Here is a 23323-nt window from a genome sequence, read left to right on the forward strand (position 1 = left end):
TGTGCAAATGCCTGGGAGCTAAGTATCCATATTCCCAAGTATGATTAGCCTAGTAAGCTTCACTGTAGGTAAAATGTCTGGTCTATACGTGGAAACAGAGGATGTAATATATTTTTTATTCCACCCACTGTGGAGATCTTGCAAATTCAATAGCTAAAATTCTGTTTATCAACACTGTTAGGCCCATCTTTTCCTTGGCCTGGGAGCTAAGAAACAAAAATAACAGGGGATAAGTTTCAAGAAAGGGCAGCAAGGAGACTGTTAGCAGTTTGTTCTGAAAGTTTCACATCTATAGTGTATCAGAATGAGGAGAGACTGAGGGACACCAGAGGCTTCTGGAGCATAAGTATTAGTCAAACCAGTCAATTGTATACAAAATCACAGTACATTCCCAACATGTCTCTGGTAGATCACACCACAGCAGAGAACTGTTCAATCCCAGCATGACTAGCAAAATGAACTCACCTGGCTTTACCTAATAGCAGCACAGTTAAAGTACCATGAGCTAGGTCAGCTAATTTGTAAAGCTAAGCTATTTTTTAAATCTCTATCTTAGACAACTGTCAGCTTTAAACCACTGTTCTGGTGAGTCTGATATCTCGTATTTAGCAAATGTTGCTTTAGTAGTGAAATTTACTCTGGTACTTGATTTTGCTACATTTAAATCCTATCTTGTAAATTTACAAGTCTTCGTGCTCAAGATCTGCTATGGAGCCAAGGGCAGTTTCTACCAGAATGCCATACTGAAGAGGCAATGTATGGGCATGCACTGGCTAGCAGGAATGTCTTAGGGTATATGAATTCAGACGTGCAGTTCTGTTATTATGCATGCCAGGGATTGCCAGGAGAGAGAGAAAATTTTGTCTTCTGAGAGAGAAATTCAGCTTTCAAAAGCTTTGCAAATACTGCCTTAAAAGTTAGGTGTACCACTGCTGCTGATTTTAAAGACGGAAGTGTTGAACATCTGAAAATTGCAATCGCTGTCAATGTACTTTCAGCCTCTTGAAATAACACTGGGGAAAGAGGAAAGGAAATTTTGCAGCTTGTACATCAAACACCAAAATAATGTAGGTAAATTAGAATGTATAAACCCTCTGAATTCCTTTAAAATTGCTTTATTTATGCCTGCTAGAAATCCTTGCATCATGTGGAATAGTATCTGTGTCCTGTAGCATATTTCCATTACTAAACTACTGTGTGTATTTGAGGGAAGTTAATCTATAAATTATTTCTATTATATGAAAATATATATCTGCAGGCATACAGCTATACAAATGTATAATTTAATAGCTATAAAATTAATATTATTTGTAAAACTTTTTACGTATTGTAAACAAACTTAGATAATTATCTTCTTATTTCCCTCTTTTCATAGTACAAAAGAAATTAGGGAGCTGAATACTGTTATGGATAGTTGGGACGAAACCCTGACTTCCTTGGAAACAAAATGTCATCCTTACATCCCAGGGTGGATATGTAGAGATGTTTATTTCCTCATAAGAAAAGAGGCACCTCCTGACACCAGACTTCTCTGTCTCAGCCTGTATCCACAGGCAGACTGCAGTTTCTGCTGTCAGCTGTGAGTTAAACACTAAGGGACAAGGAAAGCTCACAGCTTGCAGGGGTTCAGCAAACATGCCAAAACTTTTCAGATCCTGCCGACTCATATCTCCAGCCATCTCACAATTTCTCATGATTTTAACACTAATCTGCACAAGTCTGTTTGTTTATATAACAACTAATGATTCAGCTTTATTGTCAGGATGATAGAAAGAACAGTTTCCAGTTAAAGGAAGAAACTTTGTCATCTGGCTTGTCCAGAGTGCACTTCCATATGAAGGCTAGGTTTCTAGACCAGAAGTTGAAAATCTAGATCATTGACGTCACCTAATGTGAGCAAACGCAGTTTAGGAGACAAAGCCTACATATGCAACTACACCATATGTCTCTCCCCCAGCTGAGGGTGTGTCCAAGGCACGTGGTGCTTGCTGTCCTGAGGGAGAGAGGGGTATTTCGTGCACACACAGACATTGCTCAGGCTCAGGCAAGATGAGAAAGTTCCTCAAGCCCTCATCGTGGCCCTAGCCCAGGAGAGGCAGGTTTGCATCCCTGGCCAGCCAATGCAGGGGTCTCTCCGCTATGTCTCAGCCCTTGACAATAGACATTTCCAGCACAGGTCTCTGCCCTCACAAAGCTCTTCTGCTTTAGATGAAAATGCATAAATATTCATGGTTACGAGCAAGTTTCAGTGACTGCATGCAGCATCAGTGGTGGTATCTGTGATTCTAGTGGGGCTGCCAGAGGTATGGGCAAGTACTGGCAACCAGGAAGGGGCTTTACTAAGGTAAGTCTAGCAGCAGTTGACAGGAGTCTGCTATCCCTCCCTTGTTGCCCAGTAGTCATGGTACCTCAGGGAAGACCTAGGATTCAGGCTATGCTTTAACAGGTGTTTCAATTTATTGAATAATTTAGCCTTAGCTCACACATAGGCAGTTGCACAAATGCTTTATGCATCTGTCTGCGCAGCCTGCCATTTCTTCTGGCTCCCCTTTTTGGAAGCCTATTTGATATTGTAACATCCTACATATTTGTAATATCTTACATTGCCTTCCTGACCTGACTCTCGGCCAGGTTTGTATAGGCAACTGGGTGCCAGTTTAGGGAAGACACACGCTACAGACATAACACAGAGCAGCTGGACTGCTTGTCCATCTTGCAAAATGTAACATAGATTTTTCTGAGTTAGCTTGGGGCCTGACAGAAGTATAGTCATGCTGTGGATACCAGCTGTTGCATGAACAAAAGCAGGATAAAGAATTTGAAGAAATCACTGTATTAATGCATATATATGCCTTCTAGTGCCAAAGTTAACAACTGAGATGTAGATTAGATTAAATTTCTCTTTGCTATATTGCTGAGCATAATCTGCCTTGAGGATGAAGAAACCTCTGCACCTTGTGTCATAGGGATAAGGAAGTTAAGGGTTGAAATTAAATGCAGCACTTTACAACCACATCTCTTGCTGAAGTCAGAATCTGACTTCCAAAATATTATCAATGGCTATCTTGAAAACCCTTCAGCTGGTTCAGATCAAGCGCTGTCAAGAAATGTCTAGTGACCTGTGACTTTTTCCTTGTGGTATTGCCATTTGTACACAAAATGGGTATCAATTCTTCAATCTGGAATGAGGGATGTGAATGCAACAGTAAAGCACTGGTGTATGAGACACAGTGCTACAGAGCTGTGACCCAGACGCTGAGGGGACCACTGCTCCACACGAAACCAGAGTGTCTGCAAGGTGGGTAGCACTTTAGTCCCTTGTGTATGTGACAAATCCCTTCTGCTGCCTACTGTGAACAGCTGTGAGGACAAGAATCCCCTGAGGTGAGAACTATGTAATCACAACACTATTATTTCACTTAACACCATTCTCCATTCACAGCTTTCAAAACCAGAGAGTTTTGAGGAGGGAAACTGCGAAACTGAAGAAGCATCAAAACTTGCTCTTTTCAATGGCATTGTGTTTGTGGCACCACCAAAGATCTCATCCTGACATCAACACCTCTCTTCCCCATGAGCATGGGACCATTTTTCCTATGTCCAGCACGGGCCAAAGAGAGGGGGAGGTAAGAGAAATAAATTGTCACTGTCACTGTGTGCCCATGACAGATTGACTAGCTATGAAGGACTGAAGTTGAAACCTTAAAGCATGGATTGGTATATTTTATTTTTGATGGTGCTTCTGGTACACTAGGTCAAATTATTTGTTTTTTACCTCTGGGAAGTAGGGCTAAGTTTCATTTTGGGAGCCAGACAGTAACTGCAGTAGGGAACAGCAGGCTGGGGCTATGCCATGCTGGCTCTCAGTGCCCCCAGAGCCAGGTACTGCCAAGCAAGTGCTTCCTCCACAAGGCAGTATGAAAGTGTGAAACTCATAGAACAGCAGTTAGGAGGCAGCCACATTGTCAGACCTCCTTAAGTCCACTTACATCATGAGAATGGCCTTCTTAAAATATAAATATGACTAAATGATTCTTGAAGAAGTATGTATACTGAGATATGAAAGAGAAAAATGGCAGCAGGGCACTTAGAGAAGTATAACTCCTGTAAAATTTTCTTTAATAATTTATTTCTCTACTTAATTCATAGATGACTACACCTAGTTACTGTAAGGTACATTTCAGAAATATCAAGACAGACTTATAAAGAGGAGTAAGATATTTTTTATAAAGAAGAAGCCCAGTGGTCTGACAGGCAGTGTCTAAACGCCCCATCAGTGTACCTTCTGGTTGCAGACAAGGGTTTATCTTTTGCCATGGTCCAGGCATTACATTTCTGCAGAAGCCATTCCTGTTCCTCTCTGGCCTACTTGACCAATATTCCTCCCCTGGACCCTGTCCCAGGACCTTGGTCTAATTCAGAGCTGGAAGGGGGTGAGTATAGGCTGTGTATGACACCCACAGATGCATTACTGCTCCCACTGCCCTGTAGTCTGCAAGCCCGTCAGTGCTGACTGCACTGCTTACTGCCTGCCCTGGAAACTCCAGAGACTGAAGGGGGAAGGTCAGTAAGGTTATCATCTCCACGGCCCCTCCAGCACAGAACCGTTCCCTACAGTACCTAATTTATGCGTGCTATGATTTACACAGCCCACCAAATTCCCGTCGGTTTCTTCTGATCTTTCTTCTCCTGAGTCTTGCAGACAAAACAACCAGCAGCCTGTGTACCATCTTGCCAGCACTGGGTACAAAGGGCCATCGAGTCTCTGATACATTGCTTTCGTACATAAAATTACAAATTGAACTGCTTTCTCTCTCTCTCTCCCTTTTGCCTCCCTCCCCCTTTGTTTTGAAGTGGGGAAACTACTAGATTGCATTTCAAATTTATGTCACAAATCAATGCTTACGAGACTTCTCTGATGTTGTTTCTGCATTTGACTCCTTTCTGAGGCTTCCAGACTTGGTTGTGACAGGATTTACACTCCCTTGCTCAGGTGCAGCTCTTTTAGGATTTTCTCCCTTTCTATTACCACAGGAACACAATAAACGCCACGTCTTAAGCCTGTAGCAAGCCATGTGCAATCTCAAAAAAAGCAAATTTTGCACCAAACAGCAATATTGTCCAGAGCCAGAGCATCCTCTGTGCTGCAAAAATTGGACTTTTAATCCACAATTTTTAAATTCATGAAGCATATATGCACAGAATCACAGAATCATAAAATAATTAAGGATAGAAAGAATCTCTGGAGATCACCCAGTCCAAATACCCTGCCACGGCAGGGTCACCTGGAGCAGGTGACACAGGAAGGCATCCAGGTGGGTTTTGAATGTCTCCAGAGTGGGAGAGTACACAACCTCCCTGGGCAGCCTGTTCCAGTGCTCTGCTACCCTCAGTGTAAAGTTCTTCCTCAGGCAGAGGTGGAATTTTTTGTGTTGTAGATTATGGCTATTAGTCCTCCACTACCGCTGAGACCACTGAAAAGACTTTGGCATCATCCTCCTGGCACCCGCCTTTGAGGTATTGTATGCATTGATAAAATCCTCTCAGTCGTCTCTTCTCTGGACTACACAAGCCCAGCCCCCGCAGTCCCTCCTCGTAAGGGAGATGCTCCTGATCCCAAACCAACCTTGTGGTCTCCGCTGACCCTCTCCCGCAGCTCCTTGTCTCCCTTGTGCTGCGGAGCACAGGACGGGACCCAGCAGTGCCGGTATACAGCACAGATGTATACCGCCCACGGCGTGTCTGAGAAGGGCATTCCCAAAGTACCTCTGTGGGATTCTGTGGGGTTCTGTGGCACCTTTGGGCGCGCTTCGTCACACGATCCCCCGCGCTGCTGCTCCCCGGCGCCCCCTTGCGGCCCGCACGGCGCCCGCACGGCGTCCTCCAGCGGCGGCGTAGTCCCGCCCCGGGGCGCGCGGGGCGTGGCTCTGATTGGCCGCGGCGGGGCCGCCCCGCCCCCTGCGCAGGGCCGGCCCTGGCGGCGGGGCCCGGCTGTCATGGAGGCGCCGGACGGAGCGCTGGCAGCGGCGGCGGTCGCGTCCCTCTGAGACCGGCGGTGGCGGCGGGAGACGGCCCGGAGGGGCCCGGGAAGGTAACGCGCGGTCTGGCGGACCTTTCCGGCCGGCTCCGAGCACGGCGATTGCGGGAGTTGAGTGCCGTGAGGGAAAGAGGGAGGGGGATGGGGCCGCAGGGCTTTGGGCGCAGCGGGTCCGGTCGTGGGACGAGCGGATGGCTCGGGGCTCTCCGCCGGCGCTTGGCCGGAGTGCGGCCGTCGCCTTCCCCGCTCAGCTGCCCTGGAGGTGCGTGGCTGCGGGTTTTCTGGCGGGAGCCGGAGGCTCTGTACTTGGGATACGCCTCGAAACGAGTCGGGGGTGCAGCTCGCGGAGGAATGAGGGAGAAGAGGATCGTTCTGTGTCTGGTATGGATAACGCGGTTGTAGGATCAGCCCCCTCCTCCCCGTGGCTTTCCTCAGGGGCCACCGCGCGGCCCGGGAGAGTCCCGAGGAATGCAGATGGACACCGGCGCGCCACAACAGCGACTTGTTTGGGTGTAGCTGTGGGAAAATACAACGCGGTTTCTTGTTTGCGAAGTAGGAGGTGAAAACATCGAGAATTCTCCTTTTGCAGATTTGTGATAAGCATAGCCTACTCTTCGTCGGGACCCTGTTCGGAGTCTCCATGTTGTCCTGTCTGGATGAAACTGATCTGAGAAGAAGCTGGGGACATTGTGTTTGGGCTAAGCACTTCCAATAAACTCTTGGCTGAAAAAATTAGGTGTGTATCCATCAGGAAGCAGAGAGGTACAGACTAAATGGATCTAAAGACAGCAGTCTTCAACGCAGCTCGTGATGGCAAGCTGCGGCTTCTTTCCAAGCTACTGGCGAGCAAAACAAGGGAAGAGGTGGCCCAACTGATGTCAGAAAAAACCAATGGTGCCACACCACTTCTGATGGCAGCCCGCTACGGTCACCTCGACATGGTGGAATACTTGTTGGACCATTGCTCTGCCTCGATAGAGGTTGGTGGGTCGGTGAATTTTGATGGTGAGACCATCGAGGGGGCTCCGCCGCTGTGGGCAGCATCAGCCGCCGGCCACTTGAAGGTTGTTCAGTGTCTGTTGGATCATGGTGCGTCTGTCAACAACACAACGCTGACAAATTCAACGCCGCTTAGAGCTGCCTGTTTTGATGGTCACCTAGAAATAGTCAAATACCTTGTGGAGCACAAAGCAGACCTGGAAGTATCAAACCGTCACGGGCATACGTGCTTGATGATCTCATGTTACAAAGGCCACAAAGAAATTGCTCAGTATTTACTTGAAAAAGGAGCTGATGTGAACAGAAAAAGTGTTAAAGGTAAGTTAGTTTTTTCACTTTGGTTGTGGTAAATAGATAAAGTTGCTCATTTACTTCTTTAGGAGTCTGACATTAAAAAAAAATTGTTTGTTCTCATAAAGTGTAAGAGAGAAAGTGTTTATAGGTATGTTTTTTTCTTACTAATTTATTCTTTTTTAATGTGGATTATAACATTTTGTTTTAAATCGATACATTTTAATCTTAAATCCCTAATTCTTAAAAGACTTAATTATATCAAATGTCACATATATGCATGTGTGAAAAGCTAGTAAAGTTGCTGAGAACCACTCAGTGTAGTAGGTATGTCTCAAATACATGAGCATGTGTTCTTGGTTTTTGTATTATTTCTTAGCAAATCAAGTATGCTGCACATAAAACTGATCTGTGCTAGTAAGGCTGGTCTAAGGAAATACACATAAAGGAGGAAAAATCCTTTCTGCACTGGAAAATAATAACCATTTTGCTCTTCACCCACTCCCTCCAAATTACTGAGTAATTTTGTACCTTCTTCAGTGTTAGTAAACAAAAATACATATCAGAATGAAAGAAATGAAGATGCATGTGACTGTGATCTCAACAGAAGGACTTCCAGTGGCTCCCAAATCTCAAACCCGTTTTCTCCTGTTTACAATTGCTCTGGTGTTACCATGCAAAGTGGAGATTTCTGGCTTTTTTTCCTGTGATCATAATTAGTTGGAACATCTAAATTTTTTGTTACGTATCAGACTTGTATTTAGTTGTGATAGCCTGAAAATCACACCAGTTACTGCAAGTTACAATTAATTTTTTTATCTCATTGAGCTAGGATTATGTTTCAGCAGGTTTTGGGTATTTTAATATATATCAATATATATAAAGACTAATCTGCTGGAAGTTCTTTTTGTAGCATAATATTTCTGCCTTTTTCTGGCTAATTTTATATTTAACTGTATACTGTATCTTCTAGTTATTTGTGTTAAAATATCCTTTGTGTCTAGATTGTTGTATGATACTGGTAAATACCAAATGTGAGAGTAATCTTTAGAAAAGTTGCTCGGGTAAATATGCCTTTTTTCAGCAAATCATGCAAAAATATGGGTTTAGTGTAAAAAAAGCTAAACTACTGATTTGTCATGGAGGTGGGCAGAGCAAAATAAATCTTCCTTTGTAAGGGTTTGAGGTTGCTTATGAATCATCATGGACTTGTGGTAGGATAAAAATGTCATTTTTCTAAATAACATTCTGGGAATAGCAAGCTAAATATAACACGTGTAAGCAGCCGAAAACTTGGGTTTTAGTTTTAAACCTATGCCTTTATATGATAGGTGTGAACCAAGCAATGCTGTTAAATATTTGATTTAATAGGGAAAAAGATGTAATTCTGCAGCTCTTTTTCTCCCCCATTTTGTGTTGGTGGAGTAGGCTTTACCTTACTCATCCTTTTTATTCACTTTATTAGTGAATTAGCATTATTTGTCTTTGTTTAAATGACTGAGGGTTTTCTCAGTGCTGTCTATTGTCTTAATTTCTTTCTACTTCCTTTTAGTTTCTGTGTGACTTGCATCTAGGCACACGAGCAAAGGTTCTTAAGGTAGATAGGTGATCCTTAATTAACAGAGTTGGATTGGATATGGTTCAGCTCGTTAAAACTCATTTTATACTTCAAACTGTCATGTACACAAGTGGATGTGTGTATGTAATAGCTGTCTGTTGGTAGTGTATGGAAATCCCTCCGGTAGGACAAGAGCATACTTTTTGATGTCTTAAAGAAGTCTGATCTCTGAAGTTACTGAATAAGCTGTGGTGAGGTAAAGCAAGCAAGTCTGTAAACCCTGGAAATAAACCCTGAAAGTCATCAGTGGAAAGGCAGAAGAACTGAGGAAAATTGGTAGCCATAAGTATTGTAACAGTGGTTGAGATTCAGCAGGTAACCTCCTCAGTTTTGTTTTGCGAAAATGCTCTTGGTTTTACAATTAGTCCTACAGAATTAATTCTACATTGTCACCTTCCCCCTCAAAGAGTCTTATTTATTACTTTCAGTTTCTACTCCTCCTTGCTGTGTACTAAATAGCTGTGTCCTGTGCTCGTAGCAGGGAGATAACAGAGCACCTGGGTGTTCTGCTCCTGAGTAGTAGAAGTTGCTGCTGCCCTTGTATGTGAGTTCTTTTTAGACCAGCCCTTTCCTGGACCATATATAGAGAAGCCTATTGTTCCGTGACAGATGTTAAAAAAAAATGCTGCATTTTAAATTGCAATGCTCTTTATAAGACCAGAACTATGTAACTTCAGTAGAGTTGCTGTTGTGGGATATTACTATAGATCCTTTTTCTTAGAGCTTGTGTGAAGGTAGGGGGCAGAATTACTGGAGCTATGTCTTGTGGTTTTCCACTGCACTTTCATATTGCAAAATAGAACTCAATACACATTTTTAAACCTCATGAACATACAGATATGAAAATTTGTCCAAGTGTTGACAATTCCAGGGAAAAATCTGAATACTTTGGTAGGAAAAAATAGGTACATTCACTTGCATCTAAATTTATGAAAGAGTAGGTGAAAACATGTGGTGAAATCATGCTTCTAAAATGCAGAATCCCACATCTGTGTTTTGGACTGTGGAAATTCAGAATTCAGAGCTTCTTGAAGAAGTTACGAAAGTACAGAAGTACAGTCAGGAAATTAAGATGTTCATAAAGATTTCAGAGTGTGTGAAGCAAGATGTTACACTGAGGTGAGTGATGTGAAGTGTAGGCCTGGCAGTGTAGCGTGGTAGATGGTGCTGAAGAAGCATGTTTGGGTAGACGAGTCCTCAACTGTGAAAGATGCCCAATGGTTCTGAATTTAAAGTACAAGCCTTTAGTGGTATTTGTTTCTTTCTCACAGTTTCCCTGAGCTTTTATATTGGATTTAGGCTGCAGAAGGAAGGGAAGAATTTGTTAACACTGTTCATATAAACTAAAATATTTTCTAAAAATGATAGGTGGGGTTAGAAGGATGGATGAGTTTTATTATTTTGTGATTGTGGAAAACAGCAAAGATATCTGTAGATAGGAATCAACCTAAGCAATACTTCACAAAGTGAATTAATTTACCACTGTCTCTGATTCATGGCTTTCTCCAGTGTATTGCTGTCATGGTTTAATGCCAGCCGGCAGCCAAGCCCCAGGCAGCCACTTGCTCACTTCCCTACTAGTGAAACTAGGGAGAGAATACTCGTGGATTGAGATATAGACAGTTTAATAGGGAAAACAAAAGCAGTACACACAAGCAAAACAAGCAATTAATTCACCACTTCCCACGGGCAGCCAGGTGTTCAGCCAGCTCCAAGAAAACAGGGCCCCATCATGTGCAGCACCTACTTGAGAAGACAAATGCCATGACTCCAAATGTTTCCCCTTTTCCTTTTCTTCCCCTCAGCTTTATGTACAGAGCATGGTGTCACATGGTCTGGAATATCCCTTGGGTGGGTTGGAGTCACCTGTCCCAGCTGTGTCACCTCCCAGCCTCCCAGGCACCCCCAGCTTCCTCACCAGTGTGGCAGCACAAACAGCAGAAAAGGCCTTGGCTCTGTGTAAGCCCTGCTCAGCAATAACAAAAACATCTCTGTATTACCAACCCTGTGTTCAGCACAAATCCAAAACACAGCCCCATACCAGCCACTGCGAAGAAAATTAACTCTACCCCAGCTGAAACCAGCAGAACAACTCATTTAAGAAGCTGCAAATTAAAAATAAAGTTTAATGAGTTTCACTTGTAGTTAATGATCTCTCAGGTGGTAAGTTTTTAGGCTGTTCCTAAAAGTAGTTAGACTGTGGATAATATTAAAGTAGGAGAAACACAGTTTTTTCCAGAGGGTGGAATCCCAGAACTGAAACCTCAAATGAAGCACGGTTTTGCCCCTGTGCCAGATGAGGAGCATGTTCTGTGTCTGCTGCATTAGGAAGCCTGCCAGTGATTTGTTGTTAGTATGGTGCTGCCTTACCAGTATCTTTAGAACAGACCAATGCAGTCTCAAATACATGTTTCACTGATGTGTTTCTGTGCAGTCTTCATTTCGTAATGTGTAGGCAGGGAAATGCTTACTCTCTTAAAACAAGTGTCAGTTGTTCTAGGGATTCCAGATTACAGATTTGGGGTCTTCGGGGCTGTCTGTTTGAATTTTTTATCTGAAGTACAATATTTCATGTAAGTTCCCCAGTAGAACTATTTTTGGTTCAAACTGATTGTAAAGAAATATTATACTTCTGCTTCAATTCCAGACAGGACAGCTAAGATCTTGCATTTTGAAATACAATGCACATTTTAATAGTTTGTGTTATACTTTATTCTCCTCTGCCAGATTTGCAGAAAAAAAGGGAAAAAATCCATTATTGCAGCAATTAATGAGTTAGATTGTAGATAAAGTATGCGTGTGCTGGTAGCCAGGATGGGCTGAATGCAAGGGAATTGTAACCTTTTTTTCAAAATACCTGCTTGAAAGGCAAGTGCTTTACCTGAACATAGCTGGTGAGCCTTTCCACTGCTCAGTGACTTGGTATGTGGTCTCTTTCTTCGAAGTGTTTTCTGTGGTTTTGTTAGTGGTTTTCACCAACTTTGCCTGCCTTCTGTTAACAGACTCATCAGTTAGCCTGAAGATTCTCCTCCAGAATATTGGAAAATCAAAATTTCTAAGAAATGCTGGACTAGGCATTCTCTTCAGTGGTCTCTTGAGATATGCAAAGGAGTGTTTGATTGCATTAACAAAAAAAGAAGAATACTGTGATTCTTAAATTCCACTGGCGCAGTATTTGATAGTTTTGTAAAATAATATGGTAAACAAGGTTTGCTAACTTTGCTTCCTCATTTTGGGAAGTATAGAATCATACAAACCTCTGTTTCTATGGGTACTGTATCAAGGGCTAGTGCTACTTCAGTATTGTTGTTTGTAAGGGCTACTGGAAGGTGTAACACTTAAACCTGCTGGTAAGGGAAAAAGTCTTTTACAGTCATGGCAGATGCAGAAGTAGGGTGATTATAGAGAGTCGTGCTCTTTCTTTTATGGCAAGTGTGGTCTAGTATGTGTTAAAAATAATTAATTTTCTCATGCAGTAAACATTAAGGACTCTTGACAGGTTTGTTTTCTTCTGAGGCTGTTTGTCTTTTCTGGTTGCCAATGTTCATAGAATCATTGAGGGGTTAGGGAGGGGTAAAAAAATCCCAAAACAAAGGTCCTTGGGTTTTATTTCTGCTTTTTGTTGTTGCTGTTTTGTTTTGCTTTGTTTTGTTTGTTTGTTTGTTTGTTTTTAATTTTCCTTGTGATTTGTAAGGCTGCAAAAATATATACAGGTGGCTAATTTTACACTCTGGTCAGTAATTTAAATTAAATACTTTTTTCCTTTTGTTTTTAATGATCTTGGATAGAAAATCAGATTGGTGTTAAGTTTTAATGTGAGTTTTACAACGTAGGAATTTGATAAAGCATTTTGGAAGTATTAGCAAGTGGATGCACTAAATTGGTTGCATATCAAGTCAAATCACCTTCTGTGTCATGGCTTCATTTTCTTTCATTCCCTTGTCACAAGCTATCAGTCTATTTTGGGAGTTACTTGCTTCTGACATAGAAAGGCCTGTCCTCCTTATGAATTTGAATGCCCACCCCCACTCCAGTAAACTTTCAGAAACACTGGGTAGTTAGTTTTGTGATACATTAAGTGTTTCTGGAATGTTCATGGAGTCCTGTTAACAAAAGAGTAAAATGTGACGATACAATGCCACCTAGCCATACCTTTTTCTGTACTTTGTGTCTGCAAGATTTGGAAGGACTGGACTTGGCGTTGCTATTTTTAATAAGAGAAAGTCATTAGGTAATGTAAATAGTAAAGTTTTATACAGATAGAAACAGTGTGTAAGCAGTATTAGCAATACAATGAAGTGACACTTAATATTTAGAAGTATCAGGGCTACCAGAACCATCTGCAGTCCAGTTTTTTGTCTGTACAAGGAGGAGCCTTTCATATTATGGTAACACTAGCTATCTTTGATATGTGATTAAATTCCTGCAGGTCATTTTACAATTTAAGGTTGATTTAAAAAAATTAAATGAAACCTACTTTGCAATAATCATTGCCGTCTTTAAAAGATTACTTTAATTTTGCCAAACCCACCATATGTGTTTCTTGGAAAATTGGTTGTCAAAGAGAATGATTTTTAAATTACTTCTGCTTTTTATTGGTCTTTTTTCTTCTTAGTACAGCAATAGATACACCGTTGATTTTTAGTTTATTACTGAATAGATAATGCTACAAAAATTGAAATAACTGCTGAATTGTGTTCAGTCACTATTTATCACTATAGACTATATAGTCACTATAGTGACACTATAGACAATGTAATGTTTTGAAATGGATGAGTTAATTCACAGAATAGTGGTTGATTTGCTGCATTTATTTGAACTGTTCAATTCCTGTCAATTTCTGGCCAATGTGTAGCCTTTGATTTACACATTAGAACCACTCCCATGTTTTCTTTCAAATTCTTCCTCTAATTTAACATTTGATACTTATTAGGTGTAGATGGCTGGCAGTGTTATTTCTTAAGGTTGGGGTTTATGTTTGGGTTTTTTTTAAGTTGACAACTCCCGCTATCTATCTACTCCTAGGCACTTTTCTATGGAAACTTGTGTTCCTTACGAAGTATTCTTCCCACGGCTGTATCTGTACCATCCAATCAAACTTCAGTTAGGTGCAGCCACTAAAAATTAGTGGTGATAGCCTCGTATTATTAGTTTATACGTGGCATAATTTAAGCCGTGGTTATTTTAATTCTAAGGGCTACTGCAGTATAAATAACTGGAAAATTAGACTACTTCTGATTGGCTGTTTAAACTGAAATCAGTAGCTGTAATATCAATCAAAAGTCAATTTTAAATTTAGAGCATACAGTTGGAAAGAGCAGTGAAATTCCTCGGAGTTCTACATAGCTGCATTGTAAATTAATGGCATACAGACTGCTGGATTCAGTTTACCTGGACAATGGCCAAGCTTATTTTGTGTGGATTTTTTTCAGTCATAGTGTGTATGCCTGGCAATTGATAAAAGAGTGTCAAAAGCAGCATTACGTGTTGACGGATATATATTCTGCAGGAGTATGTACTATGCATACCTAGCACTGTTCCAGTTGTCAAAGCTAGCAAAATACGTATTAATAGATGTTACTCATGCCTTTTGGCTTACTTGTCCTTAATGTGCTTAATGTTGCTATTTTTAAAATGTATTGAAAATATTTACTTGGAGGTAGAAACAGCCGCCAGTTGAAGAGCTCTGCTGCGAAGGATAGTGTATGGAGCCGAGTACACCATGAAACAGCTGTGTTAACTGCTGATTCAGCCAACACCCATGTACTTCTGGTTTTGCCTTTATCAATAAATGCAGAACTGAAGATGGTCTGAGGGACCAGTCATTCTTTAGTTCTGGATTGACTGCTGTAGTTTCATTTTAACTAGACTTTCAACAGCATAGCAAAAAGAATAAAGTGCATGTGTGTTGGTAAGTTTGTATATAGGTCTACATTTGACATCTTCCTCTCCTAGGAATGTCAGGGTCTTGTCCTTTCTCAGTTGACATATTGACGGTTTTCTAGTCTGTGATGTCAGAGACAGATTTACAGTTGATAAGCTATGTGTGCCAAATTTGCCAACTTTCAATCCATTTAAATTTGCTTAAATCTCTGCTCCTCCTATTGAAAATTTTGTTAGTCTAGGTAGAGATTGTAGTGTGGCCAGACATATAACTGACTTAGTGCTATGAATGTTAAAAATTGACTGAGGTATTAGAAAGGTCGAAAATAATTTCTCTTTGTATGAGCTAGATTTAACTTTATGAATCTTGATCTAACAAATAGTTTCATGTGCCACTTTGTGTTGGGATGTCTTCTTCAGTTTACTTGTTAGTAAACGGTTGTAAAATCACTGGCCACTATTCAGAAATATTTCAGGAAAATAATATTTTGAAAGTAAAGTTCACTGTCAATAAATGAAATAATCTAGTATTCTTATGGGGCTTTTTTCATAAAATGTTTGAATTTTACACTTAAAATATGATTCAGGGGACAAAGTATGTTCATAACTCTGGTATAATTGCAAAAACCTGAGTCATAAGCTTTAGAAAATAACTTTTTTGTCATCTTTTCCATAAATTTGATTAGTATGTCAGCTAAATTTGGTAGCCCCATTCACTGCAATCCTTTGAGCTCTGTCCTTCAGACAGTTCTACACCCAGTCCACCATGACCCTGCTCTTCCCACACTTGGATAACTTGTCCAGAAGGATGTTGTGGGAGACAATATAAAAGACAAAAAAGGCAAAAATCCTACATCCATTGTCTTCCCTTTGTCTGCTGGATGGGTGACCTTATTCTAAAAGGATCTCAAACTAGTTAAAACAGGACTTATCCCTTGTCAACCCAAGCTGATGGTACCTAATGATCACGTTGTCCTTTAAATGCCTTACAGTAGCATTCAGGGTAATCTTCTCCATAATTTTTCTGAGTGTTGAGGTAAGACTAACAGATCTCTAGGTTCCTGGGTAATCCCTCTTTCCCTTCTTATAAAATGAAATAACTTTGGTTAGTTTCTATTCAGTAGAGACCTCCCAAGACCTTTAGTAGCTGATGGAGAGAGATACTGCCATAACAAACATCAGCTTTTTCAGTACATGGGTAAATACGATCAGGTCCCATATACGTGTGAACTGTGAACTGCTACAGCTAGTCCCTGAGAAGTGTCTAAACAAATGGGAAGTCAAAATTCCTGAAGTCATCCTCTAAATCGGGGGACTGGGCAGATCGTAGTTTATCTGTAGTATTAAAGACTGAGGCAAAGGAAAACATTGAATGTCTCCACACTTCTTCACCCTTAATAGTCAGATGACCATCTTCAATAAGTATTTTCTTTAGACCTCTTCTTGCTATTAGTGTACTTCAAAAACCTTTCTTGTTGTCTGACGCAGTACTGGTCAGTTTCAGTTCTAATTGAGCTTTGGCCTTTTGCATCTTGTCCCCTGCATATATGAACCACAGCTCTGTCAAATTCCTGCAAAATCTGACCTTGTTTCCAGACAGCATACAATTTCTTTTTCCTCCTAAGGTCCAAGTGGAGTTCTTTGTCCAACCAAACTGGTCTCCTGTCCTGCTTGCTTGGCTTTTGATACAAAGGAATTGCCAATTCCTGTACTTTGATGTAGTGAAGAATTCAGTTTTTATTCTGGTTTGGGGTTTTTTCTTAAACCTTGTGTAATTTTTTCAGATAATAGTATCAAAAATTTTTGTTTTTATAACTGCCTGGCAGCCTTGCTTTCATAGTACATAAATGGGGAAACACAAGGTATTTTAAAACCATTAATATTTTGGGGGTTTTAACTGGTTTTTTTTAACTATTAGCATGGTGAGATTTGGACTGTAATTTGATATAATTTATGTAATTCTCTTTGTTCTCTTGCAGGAAATACAGCACTACATGACTGTGCAGAATCTGGAAGTTTGGAGATCATGAAGATGCTTCTCAAGTATTGTGCTAAAATGGAAAAGGATGGTTATGGAATGACTCCCCTTCTGTCAGCCAGTGTGACAGGCCACACAAATATAGTGGACTTCCTGACCCAGCATGTACAGACTAGTAAGGCTGAGCGCATAAATGCCCTGGAACTTCTGGGAGCAACATTTGTGGACAAAAAGAGAGATCTCCTTGGTGCTTTGAAATACTGGAAAAGAGCTATGGAAATGAGATACAGTGATAGGACTAATATCCTCAGCAAACCTGCGCCACAAACGCTGATTATGGCTTACGATTATGCTAAAGAGGTGAACAGCTCAGAAGAGCTAGAAAATCTTATTGCAGATCCAGATGAAATGAGAATGCAAGCATTATTAATTAGAGAACGCATTCTTGGCCCTTCTCACCCAGACACATCCTACTATATTAGATACAGAGGTGCTGTGTATGCAGACTCCGGAAACTTCAAGCGTTGCATCAATTTGTGGAAGTATGCTTTGGACATGCAACAGAGCAATCTTGATCCGCTGAGTCCTATGACAGCGAGCAGTTTGCTGTCATTTGCTGAACTGTTCTCCTTCATGCTTCAGGATAGGGCAAAAGGCCTGCTAGGCACTACTGTCACTTTTGATGATCTGATGGGTATACTGTGCAAAAGTGTTCTTGAAATAGAACGGGCCATGAAGCAAACCCAGTGTCTTCCTGATCCGGTACAGCTGAACAAAGCCCTTTCCATCATTTTGCATTTAATTTGCTTGTTGGAGAAAGTACCTTGCAGCTCAGAACAGGAACATTTTAAGAAACAAACTATTTACAAGTTTCTTAAGCTTCAGCCTAGGGGAAAGAATAACTTCAGTCCACTTCACCTTGCTGTTGACAATAATACCACATGTGTTGGCCGCTACCCAGTTTGTAAATTCCCGTCTTTACAAGTTACTGCTATCCTGGTGGAATGTGGTGCTGATGTGAATGTCAGAGACTCTGATAACAACAGTCCATTACACATTGCTGCACTGAACAACCATCCAGACATCATGAATCTTCTTATCAAGTCAGGTTCACATTTCGATGCCACAAACTCATGTAAACAAACAGCTAGTGATTTGCTGGATGAGAAGGAAATAGCAAAGAATTTAATCCAGCCCATAAATCATACTACTTTGCAGTGTCTTGCTGCTCGTGTAATAGTGAATCATAACATATGCTATGCAGGGCATATCCCTGAGAAACTAGAGAACTTCGTTTTACTCCATAGATGATAGTGTGGTGTTCCAGAGTACTGTTTTTGAAGCACGATGTGGTAATATTTTCATTGAGCACTGTTGTGATACACCAGCGTTCCCTTAGCTTGCTCCATTTTGCTCTCATTGGCTAGTGTTGTTAGCATCAGATCTGCAGAGTTGGTTACCCAGTATTTAATATGAATCTGCCATATAATATATTTTGTGGATTATTTAGAAATGTAATGCCATATTTAGACTTTTTAAATGGTCTGCCAAAGGCTTGTCTTTTCTGGTCTTATTTGCCTGTTGGGTGTTTGGGACTGAGTTGAGTATTTTCCACTGATGTCTTTTTACTATAACTGTTATGTGGATTTTATACGATTGGAAGGTCATCTTTTTTTGGTTTTGCTTGAGTGTTTCTACTCTTACTCTCTTCTTTTTCTATGGACTCATTGCTAAACTGTGCAAGTTGTATGGACTTGTTAACATTTGCAACTACCATAAGTGCTTTTATCTTCTCTATGCACTGGCTTAAACATGACTGTTGTGTGTGAGCATATTCCTATGCAGCACTTGGCCAATTTCAACTTAAATGCCAATCTTGTTTTGCAGTTTGTTTAGAGCTCTCTTGAGAATGCTGTCTTCATAGCATGATGAATTTTGGAGTTATTTATCAGCTCTCCAAACCTGGGCTTGACTTCTTTGACTGCTGTAACTGAGGTTGCTTTCATGTTGGTCCTCTGGAATTTTTTCCTAAACTGGGGAGAAGAAAATCTTGCTTTTTCTCTTCGTAGTCCACTTGAACTTTTAATCTGAATATTGTTCTGTTGCATTGTGCAGCTGGGAGAAGAGTCCTCATGATGTACAACTGACACCTTCCCCTCTGCACTGACGTCTTGCTTGTGCCGGTTATGTGACTAGATGTGAAGTTTGCTCGAAGTTTAACCTCGAACCTTAATGATACACTTCTATGAGAAATAGATCAATTATATGCTCTGCTTTAAAATCTGCAAATCAGCTTTAGCTACAGAAGAAAACTAAAGCATGTTGATGGCATGATGTTTATCAGTCCAGATCTAGACATCATATAGTATACTAAGTGGCTGTCTGCCAGGGTATTGAAAGTTATATAGCAGTGTCCTTTTTTCTTCATTTTAAGTATCTTTATAAATGCTTGCATGGATTTTTCTTCTTTACTATGTCAGTTGTACTTAACAAAAGCAGAAGTTCTGTTGTGTATATAGCTCCTCCTAAAGTACCTATTTTTTATAATATTTGCACAACAGCTTAGCTTTTGCAACAGAAAGGGCTCTTTTGACTTGATAAGAAGTCTATAAATGAAGATCATAAATGTGAGTGCGATTCAGGTAATTAATATAATTCAGCACTTTACTGTTGATTAATAGTAGAATTTATTATGGCACATTAGCCCTACAAATGTCTTAAAGTGAAATTAATTTCTGTTGGATAGGATACAGTTTACTTGCAAATTTAGTTGTCTAGCATATTGGGTATTTTTGACTTAATGTTTCATCTTAGTCGTGGGCAGTAAGTGTACCTATGGGATTTCTTACACCAGAAATCCAACAACTTGTTTTATGCCTTTGTTAGAGATAAGAGATGTTTAGAATCCAAATTGATTAGGTTAGGAGGGTCTTTTCAAAACTTTAATTTTTAAGTTGGTGTTAGAATATTTTTGTCATTTGTGATTGAACTTGAGGAAGAGCATGTCTTGGGAGCACATAAGAATAGCCCTTCCTTGTTTTTGTTTTGTTTCGGCATTCCTGCCAGTGTATGGCAGTGTACAGGTGCCTACTAGCTTAGCCATTTTTGCAAAAATTATGGGGATGTTTTTAAGCGAAGATATGTTGAAAGCAGTGCTGTTTGTGTATTGTCACTACCAGACTTGCTGTTTTAAAGCAATTTTCACTGGTTTGTCCCTTGCCATGTCTGTGTCATATAGTATTATGAGAATCATAGAATCATTTAGGTTGGAAAAGGTCCTTAAGATCATTGAGTCCAACCCTTAACCCAGCACTGCCAAGTCCAGCACTAAACCATGTCCTTAAGTGCCACATCTACATGTCTTTCAAATACCTCCAGCCGTGGTGACTCAACTGCTTCCTTTGGGCAGCCTGTTGCGTTGGTTAACCACTCTTTCCATGAAGAAGTTTTTCCTAATATCCAATCTGTATCTCCCGTAATTCAGCTTGAGGCCATTTCTCCTTGTATCACTCGTTACTCAGGAGGAGAGGCCCACTGCCACCTTATCAAAACCTCCTTTCATGTAACTGTAGAGTCGTGAGTTCTCCATTGAACCATATTATCCCCAGGCTGGACAACCCCAGCTCCTTCCGCTCTCCTCATCACACTTGTGCTCCAAACCCTTCCCCAGCTGCACTGCCCTTCCCTGGACATGCTCTGGCACCTCGGTATCTTTCATGTAGTGAGGGACCTAATAGTGAACATAGCACTCAAGGCATGGCTGCTCTGGTGCCCAGTACAGGGAGACAATCACTGCCCTGATCCTGCTGGCCACACTGTTGCTGATACAGGCCAGGATACAAGTTTCTCTTGCATCACACAAGACTAAACTCTAGTCAGTTGACTGTATTGCTGTGATTTGTGATGCTTAGGACATATGCCACTCAGATTTTCATTTGTGAGGACATGTAGCTTGGCTTTTGAATTTATACATTTTAATGCTTTTCTGCTGCTCTATAAATGGGGATAAATAGCAAATCATACCATGCTAGAAATACATTGTACATCAAGATATAAAAATAATTCTTTTTGTATAGGTCATGAGAAAAGGCTTTTTAGAATTCTTACTTTGGAATCTGTTCTGCTCTGTGGTGGTTTTAGTTTAAATTTCTGTTTATAGCTGACTATTGCCCTGTTTAAAGTTACTTGGACATTATTAGTTGATTGCTCAGCCTGAGGAAGAGAGGGCTACAGAGAGACCTTATAGGACCTTCCAATACCTAAAGGAGGCTACAAAAGAGCTGGAGAGGGATTTTGTAAAAAGTCGTGGGGTGAAAGGACAAGGGGGATTGGCTTTTAACTGAAAAGGGTTAGATTTAGCTTAGATATATGAAAGAAATTATTTACTGTGAGCATGGTGAGGCACTGGTACAGGTTATCCAGAGGAGTTGTGGATGCCCCATCCCTGAAAATGTCCAAGGGCAGGCTGATTGGGGCTCTGGTCTGGTGGAAGGTGTCTCTGCACATGGCAGAGAGGTTGGAACTAGGTGATCTTTAAGATCCCTTCCAACCCAAATCATTCTATGATTTATGATCATCAGTCCAGAAATATAATGTAAAAATCGTCAATTGTCAGCAATTTTTTAAATGGAAAGCATTCCCAAGAATTAAAGCATATCACTGTTAGTTCTATGTAAATCTAGTGAATATTGCTACAAGAAAGGCTTATTGTGTTAACTACTCTTTAGAAACAAACCAGGCTATTAGTACATACTGATTCATTGCACGAATTTCTGTCTAAATTTCTACTGATGTCCGTCAGTCCGAAGGATATATCACCTCCATGCTGAACTTAATTTCTGATGGTGATGGAACTCTCTGCTGAAGCAAATACTTACCTTGCCAGATAACTTGGACTTAAGTGTCCTGGCAGATGAGTTCATGCATTTATGGCCACTTTGCATTTGGACCTGTGTGTTTACACTACTCTGTTTTATTTATCATCATTTTAATTTTGTAATATTTTTGACTCATTCTTTTACCACATTTCTCTTTGCTTCCTGTTTGGCCTTTTTTTCTGAAGAAACATACTGCTTCTGAGTTACTGACACAGAAAAATGCTGAGAACACTGCAGAAATAATTATATGCCCTGCAGGGATGAAATAGGTTTTAAATTTATTAAACAGCTTACAGGTATTGTTCCCCTAGAGACTGAGGAGCTGATATCTCCTTGCTTGTTGATACCTCTAAGTTACATTTCTGGGGGAAAGGGATAAATGCATAAAGCAATTTTTCTTCTAATAGTTGTGGGTATCAACTGAAGTACTTCAACAAGAAAGATGAAAAATATTCTCATTTAAAAAATCTAAAATTATATTCCTGTTTTTGTATCACTTAGACTGGTAACAAGATTTCAGCTATCTGCAGTGTCTCTGTTGTATTTAAGTGCAGTGTAAAAACACTTTCTGAAATGCAAGGCAACATTGTGGTTAGTTTTCCATATATACTTCACAACACTCCCTGGATAGGAAGTAGTCTCCTGCATTTCCTAAGTCCACAAAGAGCTGTCTTTTAACAACTGTTTTGCAGCTGGTTAAAATTAACCTCTTTCCATTTATACAAGCACTACTTAAAAGAAAGTAGTGCAGTGCTATGGCAAAATCCTTAAAGGAAGATTTGTAATTAGATAAAAACCTTTTGAGGAAAAGCGTGCCTCTCCTTAGTTTTGTATCAGCTGCAAGGTGACAGCAGGATATGGCTGCTCTTGAAATAGCTTCCTTATGCTTTGAAATATAGAGTGGAATGACTGTTATACTCTAAAATGTTGAGAAGCATGAAAACGTAGACTAAACACTAATTTTACCTTCTGTGACTACAGTGATGCCAACTGGTATTTTACGCTTCAAAGTAATTTTGGTAGTTTTGATGAGAGACATACTAGACTGCTCATATTTCTTGGCTTTGAGTGTAAAAGTAACTGTTGAGCCCTCAGTGAGGGCAGAGCGAAAAATTGTTGTTGGTTTGGTTTAAAGTAATGTATTTGTGTTCCATTCTATTGCAAAGACTTCCTATGCAGGGCTAGCTGCGTGTATGGAAATATTGCAGTTTCTTTTTTACGTGAAGTAATTTAGCTTTAACAGTAATGTAAAAAAGGAATAAGCATATTTCTCTGTTCCTACTCTCTTTAGGCTCCAAATGCAGATTACATTAAAAATATGTTTTGGAGAACACTTGTCCGAGTGTATATATCTTGTTTTCTCTGGGATATTTCAGTACTGGTTGCTAAACTACTTTTCCTGTTGAGTAGCTAAATGTGAATGCTGCAGCTTCGACCTTCCTGCCATTAAGAGTTGTACCTTAAGCGAAAGGTCATGTTTCATGCTCTTTCTTTCTGCGAAATTGTGGTCTGGCAAAGCCTTTACATTTCAGTGGTGGGTCATAGTAAAGAAAAAGCTTAAGCTGGATGATACAGGAGAAATTATTTTCCCACTTTCTAGAAAAAGTAGTTAGTCAAACTGTTAAATGGGGTGGAAACAT

At 40.4% G+C, this 23323-nt stretch overlaps 1 protein-coding gene across 1 annotated transcript; it reads left to right on the forward strand.

The window, feature by feature from the left end:
• The first annotated feature begins 5976 nt into the window (after positions 1-5976).
• On the forward strand, positions 5977-23016 carry FEM1C (fem-1 homolog C). The gene is made up of 3 exons (XM_014874401.2): positions 5977-6091; positions 6627-7354; positions 16808-23016. The coding sequence occupies exons 2-3, from the start codon at positions 6811-6813 to the stop codon at positions 18115-18117; spliced, it is 1854 nt and encodes a 617-aa protein (XP_014729887.1). The 5' UTR covers positions 5977-6091; positions 6627-6810; the 3' UTR covers positions 18118-23016.
• The last annotated feature ends 307 nt before the right edge of the window (positions 23017-23323 follow it).

This window comes from Sturnus vulgaris, chromosome Z (assembly GCF_052056855.1).
Source record: "Sturnus vulgaris isolate bStuVul1 chromosome Z, bStuVul1.hap1, whole genome shotgun sequence".
NCBI classification, from domain to species: domain Eukaryota; kingdom Metazoa; phylum Chordata; class Aves; order Passeriformes; family Sturnidae; genus Sturnus; species Sturnus vulgaris.

What these genes read in the sequence shown, in the direction of transcription:
- FEM1C (XM_014874401.2), top strand. Translation starts at nt 6,811, where the DNA reads ATGGATCTAAAGACAGCAGTCTTCAACGCAGCTCGTGATGGCAAGCTG. An exon ending in GAACAGAAAAAGTGTTAAAG is followed by an intron (nt 7,355 to 16,807) that starts GTAAGTTAGTTT and finishes GTTCTCTTGCAG; the next exon opens with GAAATACAGCACTACATGAC.